The sequence below is a fragment of the Convolutriloba macropyga genome, chromosome 10 (genome assembly GCF_964194025.1).
Source record: "Convolutriloba macropyga chromosome 10, txConMacr16.3, whole genome shotgun sequence".
Lineage (NCBI taxonomy): Eukaryota > Metazoa > Xenacoelomorpha > Acoela > Convolutidae > Convolutriloba > Convolutriloba macropyga.
Genome location: NC_134477.1, coordinates 59,773,263 through 59,793,191, shown reverse-complemented (window position 1 = coordinate 59,793,191; position 19,929 = coordinate 59,773,263). Strand labels below are relative to the sequence as shown.

Here is a 19,929-nt window from a genome sequence, read left to right as displayed (position 1 = left end):
CTCAAACAGACACGCCCTATTATTAACATTTTACCGGAATCGAAGTCAGTCCTATGCCAAACGGAAAACTGCACCGCAAGAAAGAATACATCCAAAATTAAAGAAAATTATCTAAATCTGGACTACTTGAATTTCATTAACAATTGTTTGCCGCTTAATGATCAAACCAAGAACTTTGAAACCATCATCGAGACACCCGTTTTACTCAACGATTATGGAGAACAAAATAACCAGCGTTAACAGAATAGTAAATCTTTGAATATTTGATGTCATTATAATCGTCCTGAAAACCAATTTATCTTTACTAAAACTGACAATAAGAAAACTTGGAGCATATTAGGGTGAATATTGGATGAGATGTTTGACAGCCCCTATATGAAAAATGTCTCGAGACGTAATTTCAAGTAAAAAAGAACGCAAGCAAGGGTGAAAGGCGATATCGATGGACGCAGTTGACATTTTGTGCCTTTAGCAGACGTCACAAAACGAGTTCACTGCCACCGATCGTGCCAAGAATTAAACACTTCTCTGGTCTGGCAAACCGAAATAATATTGTTCGGTTTGAAACCTAAGAAGCCGTCGCCTTTCGTCGGCCAAAAATGGATTTTTGTTCCGACCCTCTTGAGGGGGGAGGAACTATATACTCAACTGGGTTTTTTTTTGTTCCGTGAATTTTCGCCGCTCGATATATTCATCGTAGAGAGTTGAGACTGGTATCATTAGAAAGCTCATCCAGCGTAGAATGTGGAATTAAAAAGATTTTTTTAATTTTCGATTTCTACAGAGAGTTATCGAGGTTTAAAGTTCTGAGAAAAGAAGAGTGAATTCACGTTGTTTTTATTCACATTTTCCGGAATTTTTGCCTAAATTTTCTTCAATTTTGCTAAAATTTGTTATAATTTTTAAGAATAGTGTCGTTGATTTTATTTTTGAAGACGAACAAGCATTGTTGATTGTTTTGATTTAATTTTTTTGGTCAAAAAATCTGGATAAACATTTCAAAAATTAGACTTTTTCATCAAAAACAGCACGAAATAAGCTAATTTAGTCCACTTTGATTAAATTTGCCGACAGTACATCCCCAAACAACACTCAAAAAATCTTTGTAGACTCAGAGGGGGGCTATTTCTACTTCAGAGTCCGCTGAGAGTGCACTGTAGTTAAAACCTTGCCGTTTTTTGCCAACTTTACTCGTTGATTATCAAAAATGCAGAATTTATTTTGAGTTTTCAACTAACAAATTATCTATATCTACAACATTCGAAAAATCAGTTATTCCTAAGGGACAATAAGTATTGTTAGGGCTTGTTTTTGGCCATTCTAGGACTGTTACAATCCAAAAAAAATCGGGTTTTAAACAGTCGGTCTTTTTTTTAAAAAAAAAAGACTTTCTTTTTAATAATAAAAACAGAACATATCAAATCAAAGCTCAGGAGTGATAGGTCCAAACGATTTGCTTGTTAAGCAGCTCTAAGCTAATGCATTAAGTTTTTTAATTGAAAATTTATGGTCGTTTCTTTTTTTAAAAATAATTGACCTTTCAATAAATAATGGCTTAATTAACTTTTTCTTTAATTTTTTTCTTAATTTGTACAACTTCCAGCTTAATGTCAGCAAAAAAACGACCGCTTCTTCTTTCTACTTATTTAACATTTATTCTCAGTTGCAGTTTTAAGCCTGAAATTATTGTTTTCTGGCTTTGATACCACAAGATTTCAGATTTTTTTGTTTTGATATTTGCCAGTTTTTCACGTTTTCTAATTTTGTCACATTATCACATTTTTGACGGTTCTCATGTCACCTCATTAGCATTCATAATAAGGCACAATTGAACATATTAAAATTCTGAAAGATATACATCATCGTTTAAACGGCCTCGACGCCTCTTTCTTGAAGAAATCAATTGAATTTTTTAATTTTGTCTCTAACTGTCATTTATACTTTGTCATTTCGGTCGTATGAAATTTCCTGTAGAGTGATAGCTTTCATTGGCTTTTCATAGAAGAGTAGAAGAACCGATATTCTGATATTAGTAGATAGTTGATGGCTTTCATGACGATCAAAACAATCGTTTTCCAAAATTTAAAAAAAAAAAAATTTTCAACTTCGCAATTTTGTTCTTTTTATGTTTCTTTTTGTTACCTAATCTCGTTAGTTAACTACAGGTCAAATATAACATTATGGGTGTCAAAGGAATAAGAGGGAATGGTGTCCCAAAATCTTTTAAAGAATTTGTTATGACCTTACTGGCTTCGACACCGGTTTTTCACAAAAAAAAAGTAAACTAATGTGATTTTTGTCATATTTGACGTTCTTTTTGTAGATGCAAGAAATATTCTAGATAATCACAGGTCCCGAGGGTTTTTTTTGAATAAACGACCCTATTTAAATAGCTCTTTTTGTTATTAATGCCTTTCATGACATTAAATGTAATTTTGTTTCGAAAAAAAAATTACATACTTTAGCACTTCGCTTTTTTGTCTGCTTGTTACCTAGTCTTACTAATGAATAGCCACGTACTAAATTATAGCTGTTTGAAGAAGGCGCAATCAAATGTATTTTGAGTGCCAAAAATTGGCTTGACGGTTTTGAGAGCGTTTTCTGGCAAGTTTCAATTGAAATTTTGTTTGTTCTTTGTTGTTCTTTTTAGCCGCTTTAAAAAATGAATAAGGACAGGTCCTAATGGGCTTCTATAGAAGTAGTGGAAATCGTAAATTTGTGGTAATATTAATTGATTCCTAATGGTATTTATTACTTTGAAGTTAACTGTTTCAAAAAAATAAGTTATTTTTTTTACTTTACTGTTTTTGTTCTTTCTTGTATAATTGTTACCAAACCTTTTTATGGACTGGTCGCATATGTTTTCTGGGAATTTATAAGTTATTTTTGTTTAGTTTTGGGTTTATCTGACGGTATGTTGATTTTGTTATTAAATTTAGTTTTTAAGAGGGACATAAATTTTTTGATGTAATTAATGTTTGTTGTTGTTGTTGTTTGATTTTGCTTTTCGTCTTGACTCGCTTTCTTAATATTGACATATTACAGCAATCTAATGCATCAACTTTTACTCCACTGAGTTATTTGCTTTGGAGGCTATCTTACGTTGATACAGAATTTTTTGAAAAAGACTTGGGCTTTTTTGGGAATCGCAAAAAATAATTTTTGGGTTCTTCTATCTGTTCCTCATTTGGTAGACAATTATGCCAAATTTGTGGATGGGCGGGGTCGGAACCTTATGTGCCATCGCACATTACCGAGCCGCCTTGTTCATATTTATAATGCAGTCAAACTTAATTGCAGCATTTTTTGTTACAGGAAAATCGAAAGTGCTTCTTGGAACTCTTTTTTTTGTTGAAAAAACTAGTAGGACAAATCCGAATTTTTCGTTTGGTTTTAGCCTTAAAAATGTGATAACTAATTGAACAGTGGTGGGGATTAAGTTCATTAACTCGAATTCAGAAAGTCATGATATGATCATAAGAAAATTAGTACTTAGGTCGTTCTCTCGTGCTTTTCAAAAAAAAAGTACCGACACCGACTTTCTCTTACGTATCAACTCAAAATACTGCCAGTTTTCTACGTTACCGAACATACTAACGAATACCTACGTTTCAGACCAGCCATACCAACAATTTTCCCAACATTTGGAAACCGCTTAAACTGAAAAAACAGGTAACGGTTTTCGCCGATTTTGTGTAACTTAATATTAACATACCAACAGTCTTGTACATTGAAAATTAAATTTTTCTGGAATAGGGTAAACAGTGCATTAAACAGCAATCCAAAAACAAACCGTTTGATATTTGCCGAGCATTGCCGTTGTCACCCATATGGCAAATTGATCCAATTTCATGTCGGCTCATTGCCTTGAAAAAAATAAGTTCAAAACATATAATGAAAAAAATCAAAGATTTAAAAAAGATATAATTGTTACAATCATGACCAACAGTGGAAATGATTTCATTGGTGTCAGCGACCAGCACGCAAAACTCGAAATATCTTAGAAAGATAAGAAATGGCACTCAAAGTTATCACCCGCCAACCAGGGTCATTTCTCCGGTGAGCAAAGAGAGACACTTTTGGTCCACAGTGATGAAAACAATTAAAATTTCACGCTTGATATTTTACCTTCTATACAGTGTCATTAAAATTTATCAATTGAAAACGATATCATAAATTTTTTAAAAATGATCCGAGAAAACAGAAAAAAAACCTTTCCGTCAATTTTCCCAGCCATACTCTGTAGGAATGGAAAGCTAAACTTAAGCGTTTTTCGGAAAAGAACCAAATTAATACTGACCTTGAATTATTCCCAACACAAAAGGCGAATTCTAAATTTGAAACTGTGCAAAGATAATAATGGTGAAGAAATTTAAACTGATGAGAACGGTTGAATAAGTAAATATGGACTCTGATAACAATTATATCATAGATTGAACATGAAAATTCTCACCCACGTAATATTGGATTAGAAACCCAAATTAGGGGCCTAGGTTATCAAAGTCATGGTTGACCTTCTGAAAACTTTTCCCAAAAAGGCATTTTTCACACAAAGATTCGGAACATTTGGTAAAAATAGGACTAAACTATCATAACCAAACATAGATAAGCAGTATATATACGGCTCAATTTTAGCCAATTTTTGTAACCAAAATCAGTCTGAAAATAATTATATTGTCGTGATAATCCGAACTGCGGAGTAAATTTTATTAGACGAGTGAGTTAACAGATCTCTGTCGTGGTACTGAAAATTGTAATAATTGTTTGAACTAGTATTTTGTGGTAACTATACTTTTCGTTGAAATAACTTAGCAAATTTTCAACTAATTTCTCTTTTTAGACATTTTCTTATAACTTAGTAGAGCTTAAACTGGTATCTAGTAGGTATTTGCTAAACGCTTCCATACTTGGCACTCATAGGCATTTGTAACAAGTTGTTCTGAAGGAACCATAGCCTTGTAATATTTAAGATTGGGTAAAATTTAATAGTTTCTTTCGGTTTTTTGTTAATCAACAGCGTAATTGTACAACTTTAGTAACTTCACAATACATCTCTAAGGATAAGAAATCATACTCATTCTAGCTTCAATTTATTGGATTTGAATTAGTTTGGTGACTAATAAAGTAGTGATCAACCAATCAATAATTAGGTTAAGTTAGGTTAACGAACTGGAGGGCAGCACTGAGTCCAGGACAACATCAAGACGATTGATTCTGAGAGTATTAATCAGCCAAGCTCCTTCCAGGAGACCGCATAGTGAAGCCACTCTGAGAGTAGGCCTGCCTGATTGTAGAAGACTTGGCAAGTTAAGTTAACCATGTAGTATGGAATGGTGAACCAAGTAGATAATTAAAAAGGTCTGCAGTAACGTGAAGTACCTGATGAGCATGTCTTAACGTTCTATCAAGTTGGTTAATACTCGTCTGGTTGGGTTGTGGAGTGAACACCGACGAGCTCTTCACGTCATCTACTATTTGTTTTAAGTATATTGGTTGATCGATTAATTAGAAAGTGAATTGAGGACCTGGTATAACTCTCAATCTTAGAGTAACCAATTTGTTTCATTTGGTAAAACACTTCTTAGAAGCTAAAATATCATATAACATAGAGAGGCATTACAAACATATTCTAATATCATCATTATTATTGGCAATTGACTACAGTTCTATAGCGCCTGAAAATACTTTCTTTAGGACTTGAACGGAGGGCCTGGTATAACCCTTTAGTCTAGTTAAGAGTAGTAGGTCTGTGAAGTTACTATTCAGTCCAGTAGTTTTCTCTAAAGATAGATTCTAGGAACAATTGTGGAATTGTGAATAGGGTAAAACCTCCACCCTAAATATTCAGATTCTATATGCGGTGAGCAAAGAGAGACACTTTTGGTCCACAGTGATGAAAACAATTAAAATTTCATGCTTGATATTTTACATTCTTTACAGTGTAATTAAAATTTATCAATTGAAAATGATATCATAAATTTGTTGAAAATGATCCGAGAATTTTCCGTCGATTTTTCCAGCCATACTCTTCCAATGTCAATTGACAAAAAAGAAAGTTTCGCTACTTTTAAAATTGTGGCGTGACAGCGGGGTGCGAAACGTATGATAAGCAAGCCAATAATTGAGAGTTCTTTGAAGCAGACTTTTCGAGATTGAGTTGTCACTGCCCATAGTTCCAGGTCATTCACAATTTACTAGCCTAAACTGCAATAGTAAACAATGTAAACTTTTCAATCGCAAGAGAGAAGTGATGATTGCCAAAAATAAACAGATAGCAAAGAGGCTCGCAACATTTGGACAAGGAAAGCTGCAAAGGACAGCCAGGATCTATTTTGTCCCCCCCCCCCCCCCCCCCCCCAGCTTCGTAAGCATAAAACTTTTATGACCCCCAGGCGCACGTGCTGTTTTCTTACATAGTAACGTGCTATATAACAACATATAATTTGTAACTGGGGGTCATAAAAACACAGGGGAATAGAACCGACAGCCATGTCAATCAACTGCATGTTTAAGGACCAGACTTTTCATTTGCTTTTTAAATGATTGTTAAATGTAAATGTTTAACCAAACTTTTGTTAGTGTTATAAAATTTTGAATTTACATTTTACAGATTTCAAAAAAACAGCTGATACTGTTCCTTTGTAAGAATATACAAAATTTGAGAGAGCGGAAGTCATCTTGTTGAGAGGCGTAAGTCGTATATCAAACTTTTTATGAGACAATCTAATCCTAGTAAAACAGCAAATGACGTTATGCACACAAATTTGGCTGTTGAGTGCCAGAAGTCATCAAAATGTAGAATTTTGTCTTCTTGGCCTAACAAAATATTTAAGAGAACGAATTAAGAGAAAAACACGAAGAAATCAATAATAATCTGGCTGTCGCTTCGCAGAAATTGAGAATTAGGCCTTTCAGATTGCGACATTTTAGTCTTTGCAAACCTTGAGTATCATTGACCACATTTGCACTGCCTCCCATATTGCCACCCTCTGTAGACATGACTTGATTTGTAGCTCGATTCCTGTCAGGAGATACAGATGAGGATGTCTTACTCTCATTTGCCAGATCCCTCATCCTGGACCACACTTGGAAGTCCTCAGCTGGGAGTCTGTCACTGCCCACAGGTTTGGGAGTTGGGGATTGGGGGACGGTATCCCCTGAAAATGGGAAAACCTTCGAATGTTCTGTGGAAAAAGATACGTAGTCGCAGCTTAATATCATGGCATTCGTGTAAAGAGTACGTATAGTCTAAGGCAGCAAAAATAAACAAAGAGATATAATTTAGGTCTTTCTGCTCTCCATTGGAAACCAAATCAGTGCGAAATATGAAAAAATTAAGACAGAATTAACTTGCGAGTATATAGGCGTTGTCCCTTTAGGGGTGTTTATAGAGTGTTCAATTCAGTTTATTTATCAAAAGCAGAGAGAATGAGACCCCGGTTGTTGTTCAGACACTACTCTGATATTGTTAGAAAAATGAGCGTAAAATAAACTTTTTGCAGGGCCAGAATATTTTGTTCCCGTGGGACATTTTGGAAAAACCGATGTTTTTCTATACTCATCCAAGTGTTTTGAACTAAGTGGATTTTTCTATTATTTTTTAACAATTAATTGTATATTTGATAGAATTGATTGTTATTTTCGAAGACTATTTTGATTTTTCTTGAAAAAAATTTTGCTCCCACCGGAAGTCTTTGCAATCACTCGGTGTCATTTCATAGTTGCAGCTATTATTTTACATGGAACTTTTATGTTGTTCATAAGCAAATTAATTTTGAACCGTTGTTTTTTTCTAGGTTTCAATTTTCTGCTGATGTTTCTTCTCTTTTTCTGTTTCTGAGATCTTTTTCTCTGCACAACAAATATCTAGTTACAATTTATGTTTTACTTTGTCAATAAGGCAAAAAAAACAATTTTGTTAAATAGTTTTTGCTTATCTACCCTTTGCTAGTTTTGTAACTTAATGTGACATATGTTGTACAGGTAGTCATTGACCTAAAAAAATGACAGTAGAAAGTTTTTCCGAACACAACAGTTGGAGCCGTGCAACCAGTCGAGATTTGCTTGAACAAAAGGTAACAGAAAACATATTTGTTGGGCGTCGTTTTATTTTTCTGTCTGTTTGCAGGGGCTTCTCAGTACGAGGAGTTTCAACTTTTCTCAATTTGTTGCCTGTTATTATTTAAAAGAATTTAATCTCTTTGCTGTTGGTTAAAGATAAGAACTTTTTGCTGTATCAATTTTCTCTAATCGCAAGTTTCCCAAAATTTAAAGAATTGTGTTCCTAGTTCCTAATTTTTCTGATTTTTTTCCTGTATAGTCAGAAGTATATTTTGTAAATTCACACTTGGTAAATATATTTAACATTTAAAATATAGTTTTTATATTTGTCAGTGGGATTTAACGTTCAATTCAATCTTTTTCTTCTCTACTTTTGTTTTTTGTTTTAATGTCTTTTGCGGTCAAGGTCGCAAAAGTTGATATTTTTTGACGATATGTCCAATATTTATGCTTCATGGGAGATGCTAAAGAATATGATTTTATGCTTGCTTAAAACTTTTTCATAAAAATTGAAATTTATCATTTTTTTAAAATTCAAGTTTTAGTTCAAACTTCGGGACTTTACCAATAAAGACCTCGCCCCAGCTCAGTGGTCGGGTAACCTATAACCCCTCCCCCAATCACGGTAAAAGTTTTATAGCCCCCCATTTCATGGGGGGGGGCTATAATGTAAAGGACCCCAACCTTCTGTTGTTTATTTTAATTTTTTTTATATCAATTCAGCATTGATCTCATAATTGATAATAAAAACAAAAGCACATCTTTAAAAATAAATTCGAGGCGCTTTTTAACAAATAAACGCATACGAAGTGTATATACTGTTTTAAAAAGTAGAGCTGGCGTGAAATTTTTCAGTCCGAAATAATTTTGAAGGGTTGCAACAAAAAGCGATTCTTGTGGTCTGAAATGAGTCTAAAAAAGACAACTCATTCAAAACCCCCTAGTTAATTTATTGCCGCGTACACTTCTTCCTCCTAGCAGGATGCAATAGAAACGAGCCCCGCTTGTTGTTCGAGAGCAATGTTTTTTATGGTACTCGGCTATTTTCTCAATTTTTCTTTAAACAGAATTTTTTTTAGTCTTTATGTCAAACAAGAAAAATCGGAGAAATACATTTGGATTTTTAAATAAAGTCACGTGATAGCGAAAGAACTTGTTATATATCTTTATATACAATTTGAGCGTAGCGACCACAGAGGGATTCGAACCTCCAACCTATGCGCCCAAGCAACGTCTTGTTAACAATTTTCGGTGCCAATAAATTCTCTGCGATTTTGTTTTACCTCTTTTCCAAAAAAATTAATACCTAAACTTACCAACAATTTTTCTAAATTTATTGAGACAATACATGCTCACCAAGTCTTTCCCCGCCATAAAAATATTGATAATTTTTTGATTGATGACCATATGATATATGGTAATCAGAAAATGTCATTTACTGTTTGGGCCTGAGGCTAGATGCATGTGGCAGCATTAATGCAGTCATTATTATTTGACTTAACAAAAACAAAACTCTAGCGCAACATTAGGTTCTTAACCCAAATGTAAATTTGGAGGTTGGAACAAAAATTAGTCAAATGGATCAAAAAGTGCAAACTTCGTTGGAAGGCATTCAAAAAGGATAAAGCAAGTCTAATAAAATTTGCTGTCAGAATAAAGGTACCGCGGCTATTCTGAAATCTTAACCCTACCAAATTTAGTTTGAAAAGTGGCTTTGTAGATGTAAGGCCAGCTATTTACATTGCAAAAGCACAGTTGAGCACAAACAAAAACTGTAAAACAACTGGTGACTTTACAAAATTTTTCTTTGCTTCTCGATACTGACAAATTTCAGTTTAAATGTTATACAAGGTCTACAGTTGTTCGGCTTCAATTTTAGTTTTGACAAAAATCTATTGATGTCTCAACTTAATAAAAACCACTTCTGGAATTTAAAGAGATAGAGGCTTTGAGGAACTTCAGACCTCTGGTCTCCGATAAGCTTTTAAAACTTTGGTTCAATTATAGCCTTTGCTAAACTTCAAGGAATATTTCGATACGCAGTTTTAAAAATCAAATGTTTTCAGTTCCTATGTTAATGAAAAAGCTTCCTGCTTAGTACAAATGGAAAAAAAATGTTGTAGACTAAACGAAAAAATAATTATGTTGCAGAAAAATTGTAACTCTTCAAAAGTGGTATTCTGAATAAAGTTTCATATAATTGACTATATCTATATAGGAATCTTAACTTATATTTTTAATCGAAAACTCTTGAAAACTATATTGAGATAATCAGTCAATCGAAATGTGACCTCAACTTTCTTCGTTTAGTTCAAAAAGATTGAATGGCTCCCTTGAAAGCTCATGTCTCAGCCAAATTTTACTGTTGGAAGTGTCTCAAATGAGAAAGAGAGGGCTTTACAGATGCGAAAGTCAACACAGTAATAAAAGTGAAAAAAAGACTAGCAGACGAAGCTTGTCTGCTTTTAGTAGTAAGTTTGGCAAGACTTCAATTAAAAAAATGTGATTTCTGATCAAATTGAATCTCCTGGCTAGTAGTTAACAAATGTAGGGTTACAACAGTGGAGAGAGGGTTGATCTCGACTGATTGGTACACTGGATGCCTAAGAGATGAATAGCAGTGGAAGAAAAAATGTGTTCCCTGCGGCGCATATTTAATATTCGTAATAAAAATTATCGGGTGAGAACTATTATCTAAGATCTAGTAAGTATTAGTGATAGTCACAGAATTAAGCATCACGGAGTAGTTGCAACTGACTGTTAAATATCGTGGCTAAACTATATATTCCATCCAGACAACACATGCTCTGCTACATCTCAAAAAGTTTTGAGGAAACTTGTGGCCCACGGAACTACTCAAAGAGCTATGACCCCAGATGGACTACAAACCATGCTCTGTTCTTCATGGCCTGATAGTCGTACCTCAAAAATTTGATGACAAAATACCTACAACTCCCGCCAAAGGGGAGGTTCACCTGATTGACAAAACTTTTATTCTCCTCCATGAAAGTTATCGATCATCAATGTTAAATGAAAATTTTTAAGTTTGAAGAAAAGTGAGCTTGCAAAACCCTCCAAATCCAGCCAATTTGTTCCAATTTCAGCTACTTTTTTTCAAAAGTTTGTAATTCAGTAATTTGTAATTTTAAAAAATCAATTATCCTTGATTTTTTAATCAAATAAGATTGCCTCCCATAGTTTCAATTTACCTTTTCTTCTTTCGTTTTTGCCATTGAAAATTTTTTGTTCAAAACTTCAAAATATTGTTCTCTAAAACTCCAATTGAAAAATATTGCTAATAGGTTTTAGAACTAATTGATATCTTCTCTAACAAGACTTAAACCAAATTTTTCTATGATGCAGTAAATTAAAAAGGCTGAGAAAAAACCTCTTTCTATATATCTTACTCCATTTTGAAATTATTAGACCAATAAAACTATTTAAAAATTGAAACAATCAGAGTAAATTTTTCAGCCGCCTAAAATTCATGAAACCATTAAAGAATTGACAACGGGAAAAAGGGAAAAATTAATCAACGTTTTGGGATTGTTTAGATCGGAGATCGCCAAATTAACAAACGGGTTGTTTAACCGACAAACAGAAAATGAGATTTCAAGCCGATAACCCAACCACACACAAATTACGAACTGTTAGACGAACTGTTGATAGTTTCACCAATCAGAATTGCCGACCCGACCAAGCAACATTAAGCCATCGGATAAATTTCGCAGTTTTTGAATTTTTTCTTTGTCGGTTAAACCCTTTCTCGGCAAATATTTAGATCTTTAGCTTTTAGATCTTTGTTAATTCGACTGAAGTTCGATTCCAGCGTCATTAAAAAGTAAGAAAATCAGAGAAAGACTTGAGAAAGACAGTCAGCATTTTTTCACTCTTAAATGAGAGCTAAAGGAAAAATCTAGTTAACCAAAAATATGAATTTCAAGAAACTACGAACCGAGAACAGCTGAGCCCGGTGTCTGAATGCTCATATCAGCTGCTGGACTGGCTTCGGTCCTTTGCCGGGCACTTTCTGCAGGACTTTGTGAGGTACCAGCATAAACTGCCAAATTGTCAACTTTTTCCCGTTTTCTTGATTTTGATCTGGATTTCTTTGGACTCCCGGGTTGGCTTCTAACACCTGGCGACTTCATCGGAGCTGGATAGTTTCCATCTTGAGGACTGGGAAGTTTCATGCCATCAATTGAGATTGTTGGCGGATTTGGAACGGTGTTTGGCGATCCAAGGGCCAAGTCCGGAACGTTTGTTCCACCCTCCGGAAAATTAAACACTGTTCGTCGTGCTGGTGTTGGTGTTTGAGATAGAAAAGGGGTACCACTAGTACTTGGCATTGCATTTGTGCCAGGTTGCTGGTCATTGGCGGGTACCAAGGCACTCGCCGGAGTTTCGACAACATTTGGCAATCTATTACGCTGAAATTGTGCCGGTTCCTCAGCTGAGCCAATTCCACTTGAATTGATAGATCTGAAAACATCAGAAGAGGTGTTGTGAGGGGTTACAGCGCCAGAAGTTTGCAATTTTCCAGCTGTCGAACCTCCTCCAGTTTTTGTTCCTTTTGAAAAACGCACACCGCGCGCAACGTTGTCTTTATTTGTACCTCGAGGAGTTTTTTGAGGTTTGCCCTTAGGAAAACCTTGGGGAATACCTTGCGCAACACCTTGAGGGGCAGCTTGAGGCACACCTTGAAGAATTCCCCGCGGAACACCTTGAGGAATACCTTGCGGAACACCTTGAGGAGCATCTTGGGGCACAGCATGGGGAAAAACTTGAGGAACACCAGACGTTGGCTCAGTCCCTTCAGCAAAGCTCTGTGATACCTGGTTAGGAATACTAGCAGTTCCTGTAAGCGAACTTTGCGGTAAACTAGGGTTGGCATCTATACCTTGAGGAGCACTATTAACCATATCGTTAACTGTCTGAACAGCATCAAAGAATTGTGCATCATTTACAGACTCGTCAAGATTCGGTCTATTAGCACCTGATAAGCTGAAAGTTGTGGGCGATTCTGAAAACACCATTTCGTGACTGACAAAATCATCAGGCATTTCGTTAGTGGCAACTTCCCCCGTTGCACCATCATTAAAGTTCCCCTCGGATACTTCAGTACCTCCTAGGAGAGGTTCGTTACTCCAAGGTCCAGGTGGAACTTCGTCCGCGTTAGCACCGCCAGTCATTTCACAGCCAGAAACAACCCCTGAAACAACCCCTGAAACAACCCCTGGCTCTCCACTGTTAAATACATTGTCAATAGATGAAACACTTGAACTGCTGGCGTTGGATAATTCTAAGCTAGTAGCTTGATCTTCGGGTATTGTCTCGGGTACGTTAATTTGACCTCTGGCTACCAAATCTGCGGTATGAGGCGAAATCCAGTTTTGCAAGACTGTGACGTCAACGCATGGAGGCGGGAGCTTGATCGGAATCATGCTGGTATTTCCAAAATCAGGCGGGGGTGCCGTTGTTGCCCCGGAAGCTACCTGACCGCCATCGGGAGAATCAGGGAAAAATTGATGCTGATTGGCACTTTGCCCCGATGTTGGTTGTGTTTGTGGTGCTTCTAGAGGTGTTGATATGAAGAACCCTTGAGTGGAACTTTCGGTTCCCTCATTACATCCGGGAGGTACAGAACTCCCAAATGGAAGCTGATGAGGAGCTTTTGCAAGTGCACTGGCCTCGGCTAAATCCTGCTTTTCGTTATCCCAAGTCCTCATAAACGGAGCGCGAGAATCTTCAACTTTGAATCCATGAGCATGAATTCCCGAACTTCCGTCAGTTGAACTTAAAAGACCTCTTTCTTCGATAGCAGAAGAGCCTTCAATCATCATAGCATGAGGAATCTGCATGTTTGCAGCTGCTCCCATGTTCTGAGAAGAAACTTTCAAAGCATCCAGACTGAGATCTGACACACCTGTTTGTTGCTGGGGAGGAGGTTGACCACGAGCACCACTATGGTCATTCCTCGCAGTCCACGCAGACGATGAGTGAATTGACGACGATGCACCAGATCCGACAGTCGCTGAGTTTCCTCCTGGCGACTGGGGTCCTAAATTCGCAGGAAACGAACCAGAACCAATTTGATTAGTAGAGGCATTATTGGAAGATCCAAAGTGCTGATTGTCAACGTTAGGTTGCGATCCGGCGCCAGGTTGTGTCGAACCAAGCTGAGGTCCACTTGGATCCGAGCCTGAACTTGAGGACCCGCGTTGATACCATGCCATTGCGCCATATCCCGCTTCCTGTTTTTGTTTATCAGTCATTCCAGGACTGGATTCGAACAACGAACTTCCACTAGAACCGCTTGTTGAGTAAGTAGTCCAGTTAGCAATAACACCTTTTGGCAGGGTGATCTTGATGGGAGCAGCGCCAGCTTGCAAAGTTCCAGGACCGGTTGCTGCTTCAAACGCGGTTCCAGTCACGTCCAAAGGAGTTTTTCGTACAGGTACCGATTGGATAACTGAATTTACCTGTTCTTCTAAAGGCGACGAACTGAAGTTAGCCCAACCCTCGGATATCTTCTGAAGACTTTGAGCTGTAAAAGGATCGCTGTTGACAATCTGCGTTGATTTTGGTTGAACCGGTCCAAAAGGTGAAAATCCAGATCCAATCATGCCACCATGCGGTTCACCCTGTGTGTCAAGCGCTCCCTGCGGCACACCATGAAAACCTGAGGAATTAGAATTTTGTCCCGGTTCCCCGCTCCCACCCAAAGACATGCTCGCAAAAGCCGAAGTGGGTGCTCTAGATCTGGATGCCTCAGAGCTGTCAATTTTCCCAGATTTGCCTTGAATCAATCCAAAGCTCCCCGAACCTATACCAATGCCTGAACTGGAACCCTCGCCAGTTTTAGTACCGTAACTGGAGTGTTTTCCATCTCCGTAACTTAAACGCCTGGCACTCTGACCAATTGGACTTTTTCTGTCAATGGGCGATACTTTAATTTCTGCGGGATCGCCGATAGATGGGATTCTGCCTGGAATCATAGGTGTAGACTGATTGAAAGGTTCGGTTGTGGTTGTCGTGGTTATCCTCTTGGTTTGAGTGACAGTTTTTGTAATTGTTGGTGACGAGCCACCATCAATGGCTGATGGTTGTCCGGACACTTGTTGCTGCTCCAAACTTCCCCCACTATGGGTCGGGAATCCAGATGTTGATTGGCCTTGACTTGTCGCACCTTGACTCAGAGAGGACTGTCCAGTTGGTGCTAGATCTTGGGTTGGAATCCCTTGATTCGGTGATTGCAGCCCAGATTTCGCCGACTCTTGGGTCCTAACCTCTGGGTTGGTGGAACGATATCTTGTTGACATGGTTGGATTCTGTGTCGGCACTCCTGGATTTACGGATCGATATCCGGTAGCGGTTCGATTTTGAGCTGAGGAGGCTGGTTGATTATCTGATTGAGGTCTTAAAGAAGACGATTGCTTCGAGGCTGCTCCTTGATCTGAGTTGGGATACCCTGAAATCGCTGGATCCCGAGAGGCACCAACAGTGCTCCTAGGTGGAAGTCCCGGTGTTGTCGGATCTTTTCCAGACGATAGTCTTTGGTATCTAGATGGGTATCTAGATGACGTTGCAAGTGGGCTTTGCTGCTTCGATGGTCCTCTGCTTGCGTATGGGGAATCTGATGAAACAATTTGCCGAGATTCCTGACTTCCTGGTTGACGAGATGCCGAGATATTTTGCGCGGTCGTTCCGGGAGTTTGCGATGAGGCAGCACCTGCCATTTGCGTCCTCTGAGATCCCGCTTGATGCGATGTTCGACCTTGACTTGCATTTGGAAAATCGGAACTCACGACTTGCTTGGAACCTTCGGTTCCAGTTACTTGGGTTCCAGATCTCGATGCATATTGAGACGGTGAAGCTCCGATGTTTTGATATGCTGAACTACCTTCAACTGATGTTTGCTCATTAGCTTTTCTAGGAGGCACAGACCGGACAACACTTTGAGGTTCATAGGTGTAATTTGGTCCAAAGCCACTCTGAGAGGCAGGTACGGAAGGATTCTGTTCTTGATTACCTGTCCCAATGTTCTGCTGAGACGTTGATCCCTGATTTCCATACATGGAGCCATATTCTCCTGCGTAATGAGATCTGACAACACTTCGCGATACATAACTGTCATTTCCTTGTTCAGACCCCCGTTGGGGTCCTGTCCTACTTCCGGATCCATAAATTCCAGTTTGACCAGTTTGACCTGCTGTTGTATCCATGTTTCCAGAACCAGGTACTCGCGATACTCCTGGCTTCATTGCAGTTGCTGTTCTTCCGGCCGTTTGAGATCCGGATGCTCCCGGCTGTTGAGTTCTTGGGCCATGACTTACATAAGGCGACTGAGATGTCACTATTTGCTGAGACTCTTGCGTTCCTGGCGTACCACCAGTTGCAGAAGGTTCCACTCGACCCGTTCGTGAATTTGAAGACTGCTGCGTTCGTGTGGCTCTACTGGCGTATTGCGAACCAGTAGTAACAGGATCTTGGGTACCTGGACCTTGACTGGCATACGGAGAATCAGAACTTACTATCTGCCGAGATCCTCGGGATTCTAATTGTTGCGATCCGGCAACTCTGTTAGATCCCGATTGCCGTGGTGCCCCAGATTGTCCGGACCCTGTTGCAGGTACCCTGGTGCCATATTGCGATTGAGAAACTCCTGGTTGACGGGATCCTGCTCCTTGTGTTTGTTGTTGATCAACCTGCCTCTGACTTTCATAAACCATCGGAGCGTAAATCGAATTTACGACACTCCGAGATTCTTGACTCCTCATTGAGTTTCGTGGATCTCGAGAGCCAGGTTTTTTGGCATTTGAGTCATACCCTGGCGACATTTGATACCCTGGATTGGAATACCCCGTTGGTCCGCCTGTGACTCCGTACGTACCAGCGCCAAGAGATCCCCTCGGCACGTAGTCTCGATCGCCGTAATCGTACGTTTTATGTGACTCGGCTCCGGCCGAGTGCCTTTTCGACCCTCGAGTTTTGCCCTTTGGTTGGCTTTGATTAGACCCAGAAGCTCCTGGATTCTCGTTACCACTGGAATCATTTTTGAACTTCGAGTATCCGTCCCTCGACGCCTGGTTCCCGGCGACCTCAGCATCGCGTGGCGCGTACGTTTCAAACCGATGGCTTCCTGATGAAACTGACATTGGGAGTTACGATGAAACTGATGAAACTCGCAATCCTTACAGCTACCTGCAATCACAAAAGACGGTTGACTAAGTTTGGGTACATGAAGCAATCCAATAGTAAGCTGAACCCCGATTTCAGCGATTTGCTAAGTTTTTTGGGGGCCGTAAAATTACCGGGGTGACAATGAAAACTGAAAAATAAAGAAGGCGTAGAGTTTTCAACTTTTTTCTCTTAACGAAGTGAAAATGAATAAAAGATGTGAGACTTTTTAGAGGTGATATAATTTCCAACAAAAGATTTCGAAAAGAGACTAGAAAAAAACAGTCATAGATTGAAATGAAACAGGACAAGTCTGTACCAATAATTTGAAGTACATATTTCTAATTTATTTTTTTATATCTCTGACGACACATAATAGGAACTAGAGTTCTTGCATACTTTTTGTGCGTACGCGTCAAACATGTTACAAAATTTTGTAAAAAAGTTGATAAAATTTGGATCTTTTCCGTTTGTGTCCGCTATGCGCCCCCAGTTACAGAGCGCGAGCCATTACATAATTAGTAATGTGTATATAGGTACCTCCGCAACATAGAGCCGCGATACGGTACCCATATACACATTACTCTAATTCCCTTTATATATCCACTACTCTATATTCACTTCTTTTATATTTAAAACCTATCATATCTTGTCTCACTTAGTGCAAGCCACTAGTACAGAGTTAAGCTGGTAATTAACCATTATCAGACGGATAGTTCGGGTTCTATCCTCACTGACTCCAGTGAACGTATCCCAGATACTCGTATAAAACTAGTGGGACCGTGTAAAAAGCACGTAAAACCAACTTGCGAAAAAACTTGAACAAAAATTGAAAGAAATATTAAAATAATAAAAATTTTCATATATCCCCTAATCAATATTTAATCAATTTAAAAATAAAACTTTCTGTCTCACTTGGTGTAGTGGTTAAATCATCGAGTCTAGTTAAGTTGCTTTAGCAAACGGAAGGTTTGGGGTTCCTTTCTCACTGACTCCAGTGAACGTCCCCCGACTCTGATGAAATACTATAAAACCAAGTGAGATTAAAAAATCAAATTCACAGTTCATAAAAAGGATTATCCCTGCTGTGAGACTGTATATGGGACACACTGTGATGGGTATACAGTCAAAAACACTGAGATCGGTGGAAACACAGTGATTAGTGTTTTTCAGTATAACTATTCAGTGAAGCTGCTTCGCAGATGAGACCGTGTAACAAGCACGTAAAACCAACTTGCGAAAATTGTTGTAACCACTTCGTGGATAACTTGAATAAAAAACCAGCTTAACTCTTTTATAAATTTTAACTTTTGCTATTATTTTATAAAAATTGATTATCTGCGAAGCAGCTTCACTGGTAAAACCTCAATTCACCCTTACTATCTCTAATGCCCTTATCATCAAATGGATCTATAGCTATTTTATATTGTTCTTTAGTTTCTAATGGAATATTTAATATAATGGAATATCTAATGGAATATTTATGTTTATAAATATACTATCTGTATCTGTGTAATGATAACTACAACCTAACTCTTTCTCAAAGTAATCATATATAGCTTTATACATGAATAGTTTAGCTTTTTCTAATATAACAAATCCAATATAATTAAACTTATCTAATTTAACATTACCTCTCGTTTTATGTACGGCTACTAAATCATCATCAAACTCTACAGAATATTTGAAACCAATATTTTCTACTAATTTAATATATCTATCTACGTCATTAACTAACTCTACATCTTGTCTATTATATACATTCTCTATTGTTTTTCCATAGAAGGCATTATTCATTAACTTAAAGAATACATCCCCAAATTTATCACACTTAGCTTTAGCTTCTTTTCTTTTCTGAATATTAAACTCAATATAAGGCTTTAACCACTCACTCTTACTATACTCTAACTTTTGCTTAATTGTAATATCTTCCAACTTGAAACCACTAGCTAAATACCAATCTAACATCTCACCATCAATTACATAATCGTTTTTATCCGTTAACTTCAACATTAACTTCTCATTGGGTTTATATCCTTTCTTTTTATTTTCATTTTGATAGTCTGTAAACTGATTAATGTTAGCTTTTGTCTTTTCAGGAAAGAATGGATATTTCTTTGTTTTCTGTTTCAACTCATCATTATACTTTATATCAATGGTATAGATATATCCAGTATTAGAGCTAGATCTAGTATATACTGTATCTGCTAAGCCAGTTTCTGGATCTTCACATACTTTGATCTCACCAGTAGGTAAAGCTTGAACCATAGCAGAAGCATATAATGAGTTGAAGTCTAAATACTTTAAATAATTCTCTTTACCAGCATACTCAGGATCTATCTGTTTATTCATACATTTTACATGACAATCACCTAATACTGAAGCTAGTCCACCTCTATTACCATGTTGTATTGTATCATAAATATTAACTGTATTTTCTTTATAATACTTAAGTCTAACATTAGTATATTTCAACCCACACAACCAGGTTAACCCAGGAGTAGAATATGTGTAACATGGATCTATTTCATAATATTCTAAACACATAGCTCTAAATTTCTCGAATACATCAACTGATAACAATACATCTGTTTTAAGATACAACATCATATAATCGTTTATTGTCTCACATTTAGTATCTTTCCAACAATCAATTGCTTGCTTATATTCTTTATCTGTAATACCACT

General features: G+C 37.5%; 1 protein-coding gene across 2 annotated transcripts in view; it reads right to left on the bottom strand.

The window, feature by feature from the left end:
- Positions 1-19,929, bottom strand: part of LOC142348240 (uncharacterized) — a 146,324-nt gene that overhangs the window by 87,421 nt on the left and 38,974 nt on the right. For both annotated transcript variants that reach the window (XM_075399529.1, XM_075399530.1), the window contains exons 2-3: positions 12,017-17,265; positions 6,942-7,157 (exon numbers count right to left, since the gene is read on the bottom strand). In XM_075399529.1, coding sequence (XP_075255644.1) covers positions 6,942-7,157; positions 12,017-17,219 — 5,419 coding nt within the window. In that variant the 5' untranslated portion in view covers positions 17,220-17,265. The remainder of the gene's footprint in view (positions 1-6,941; positions 7,158-12,016; positions 17,266-19,929) is intronic.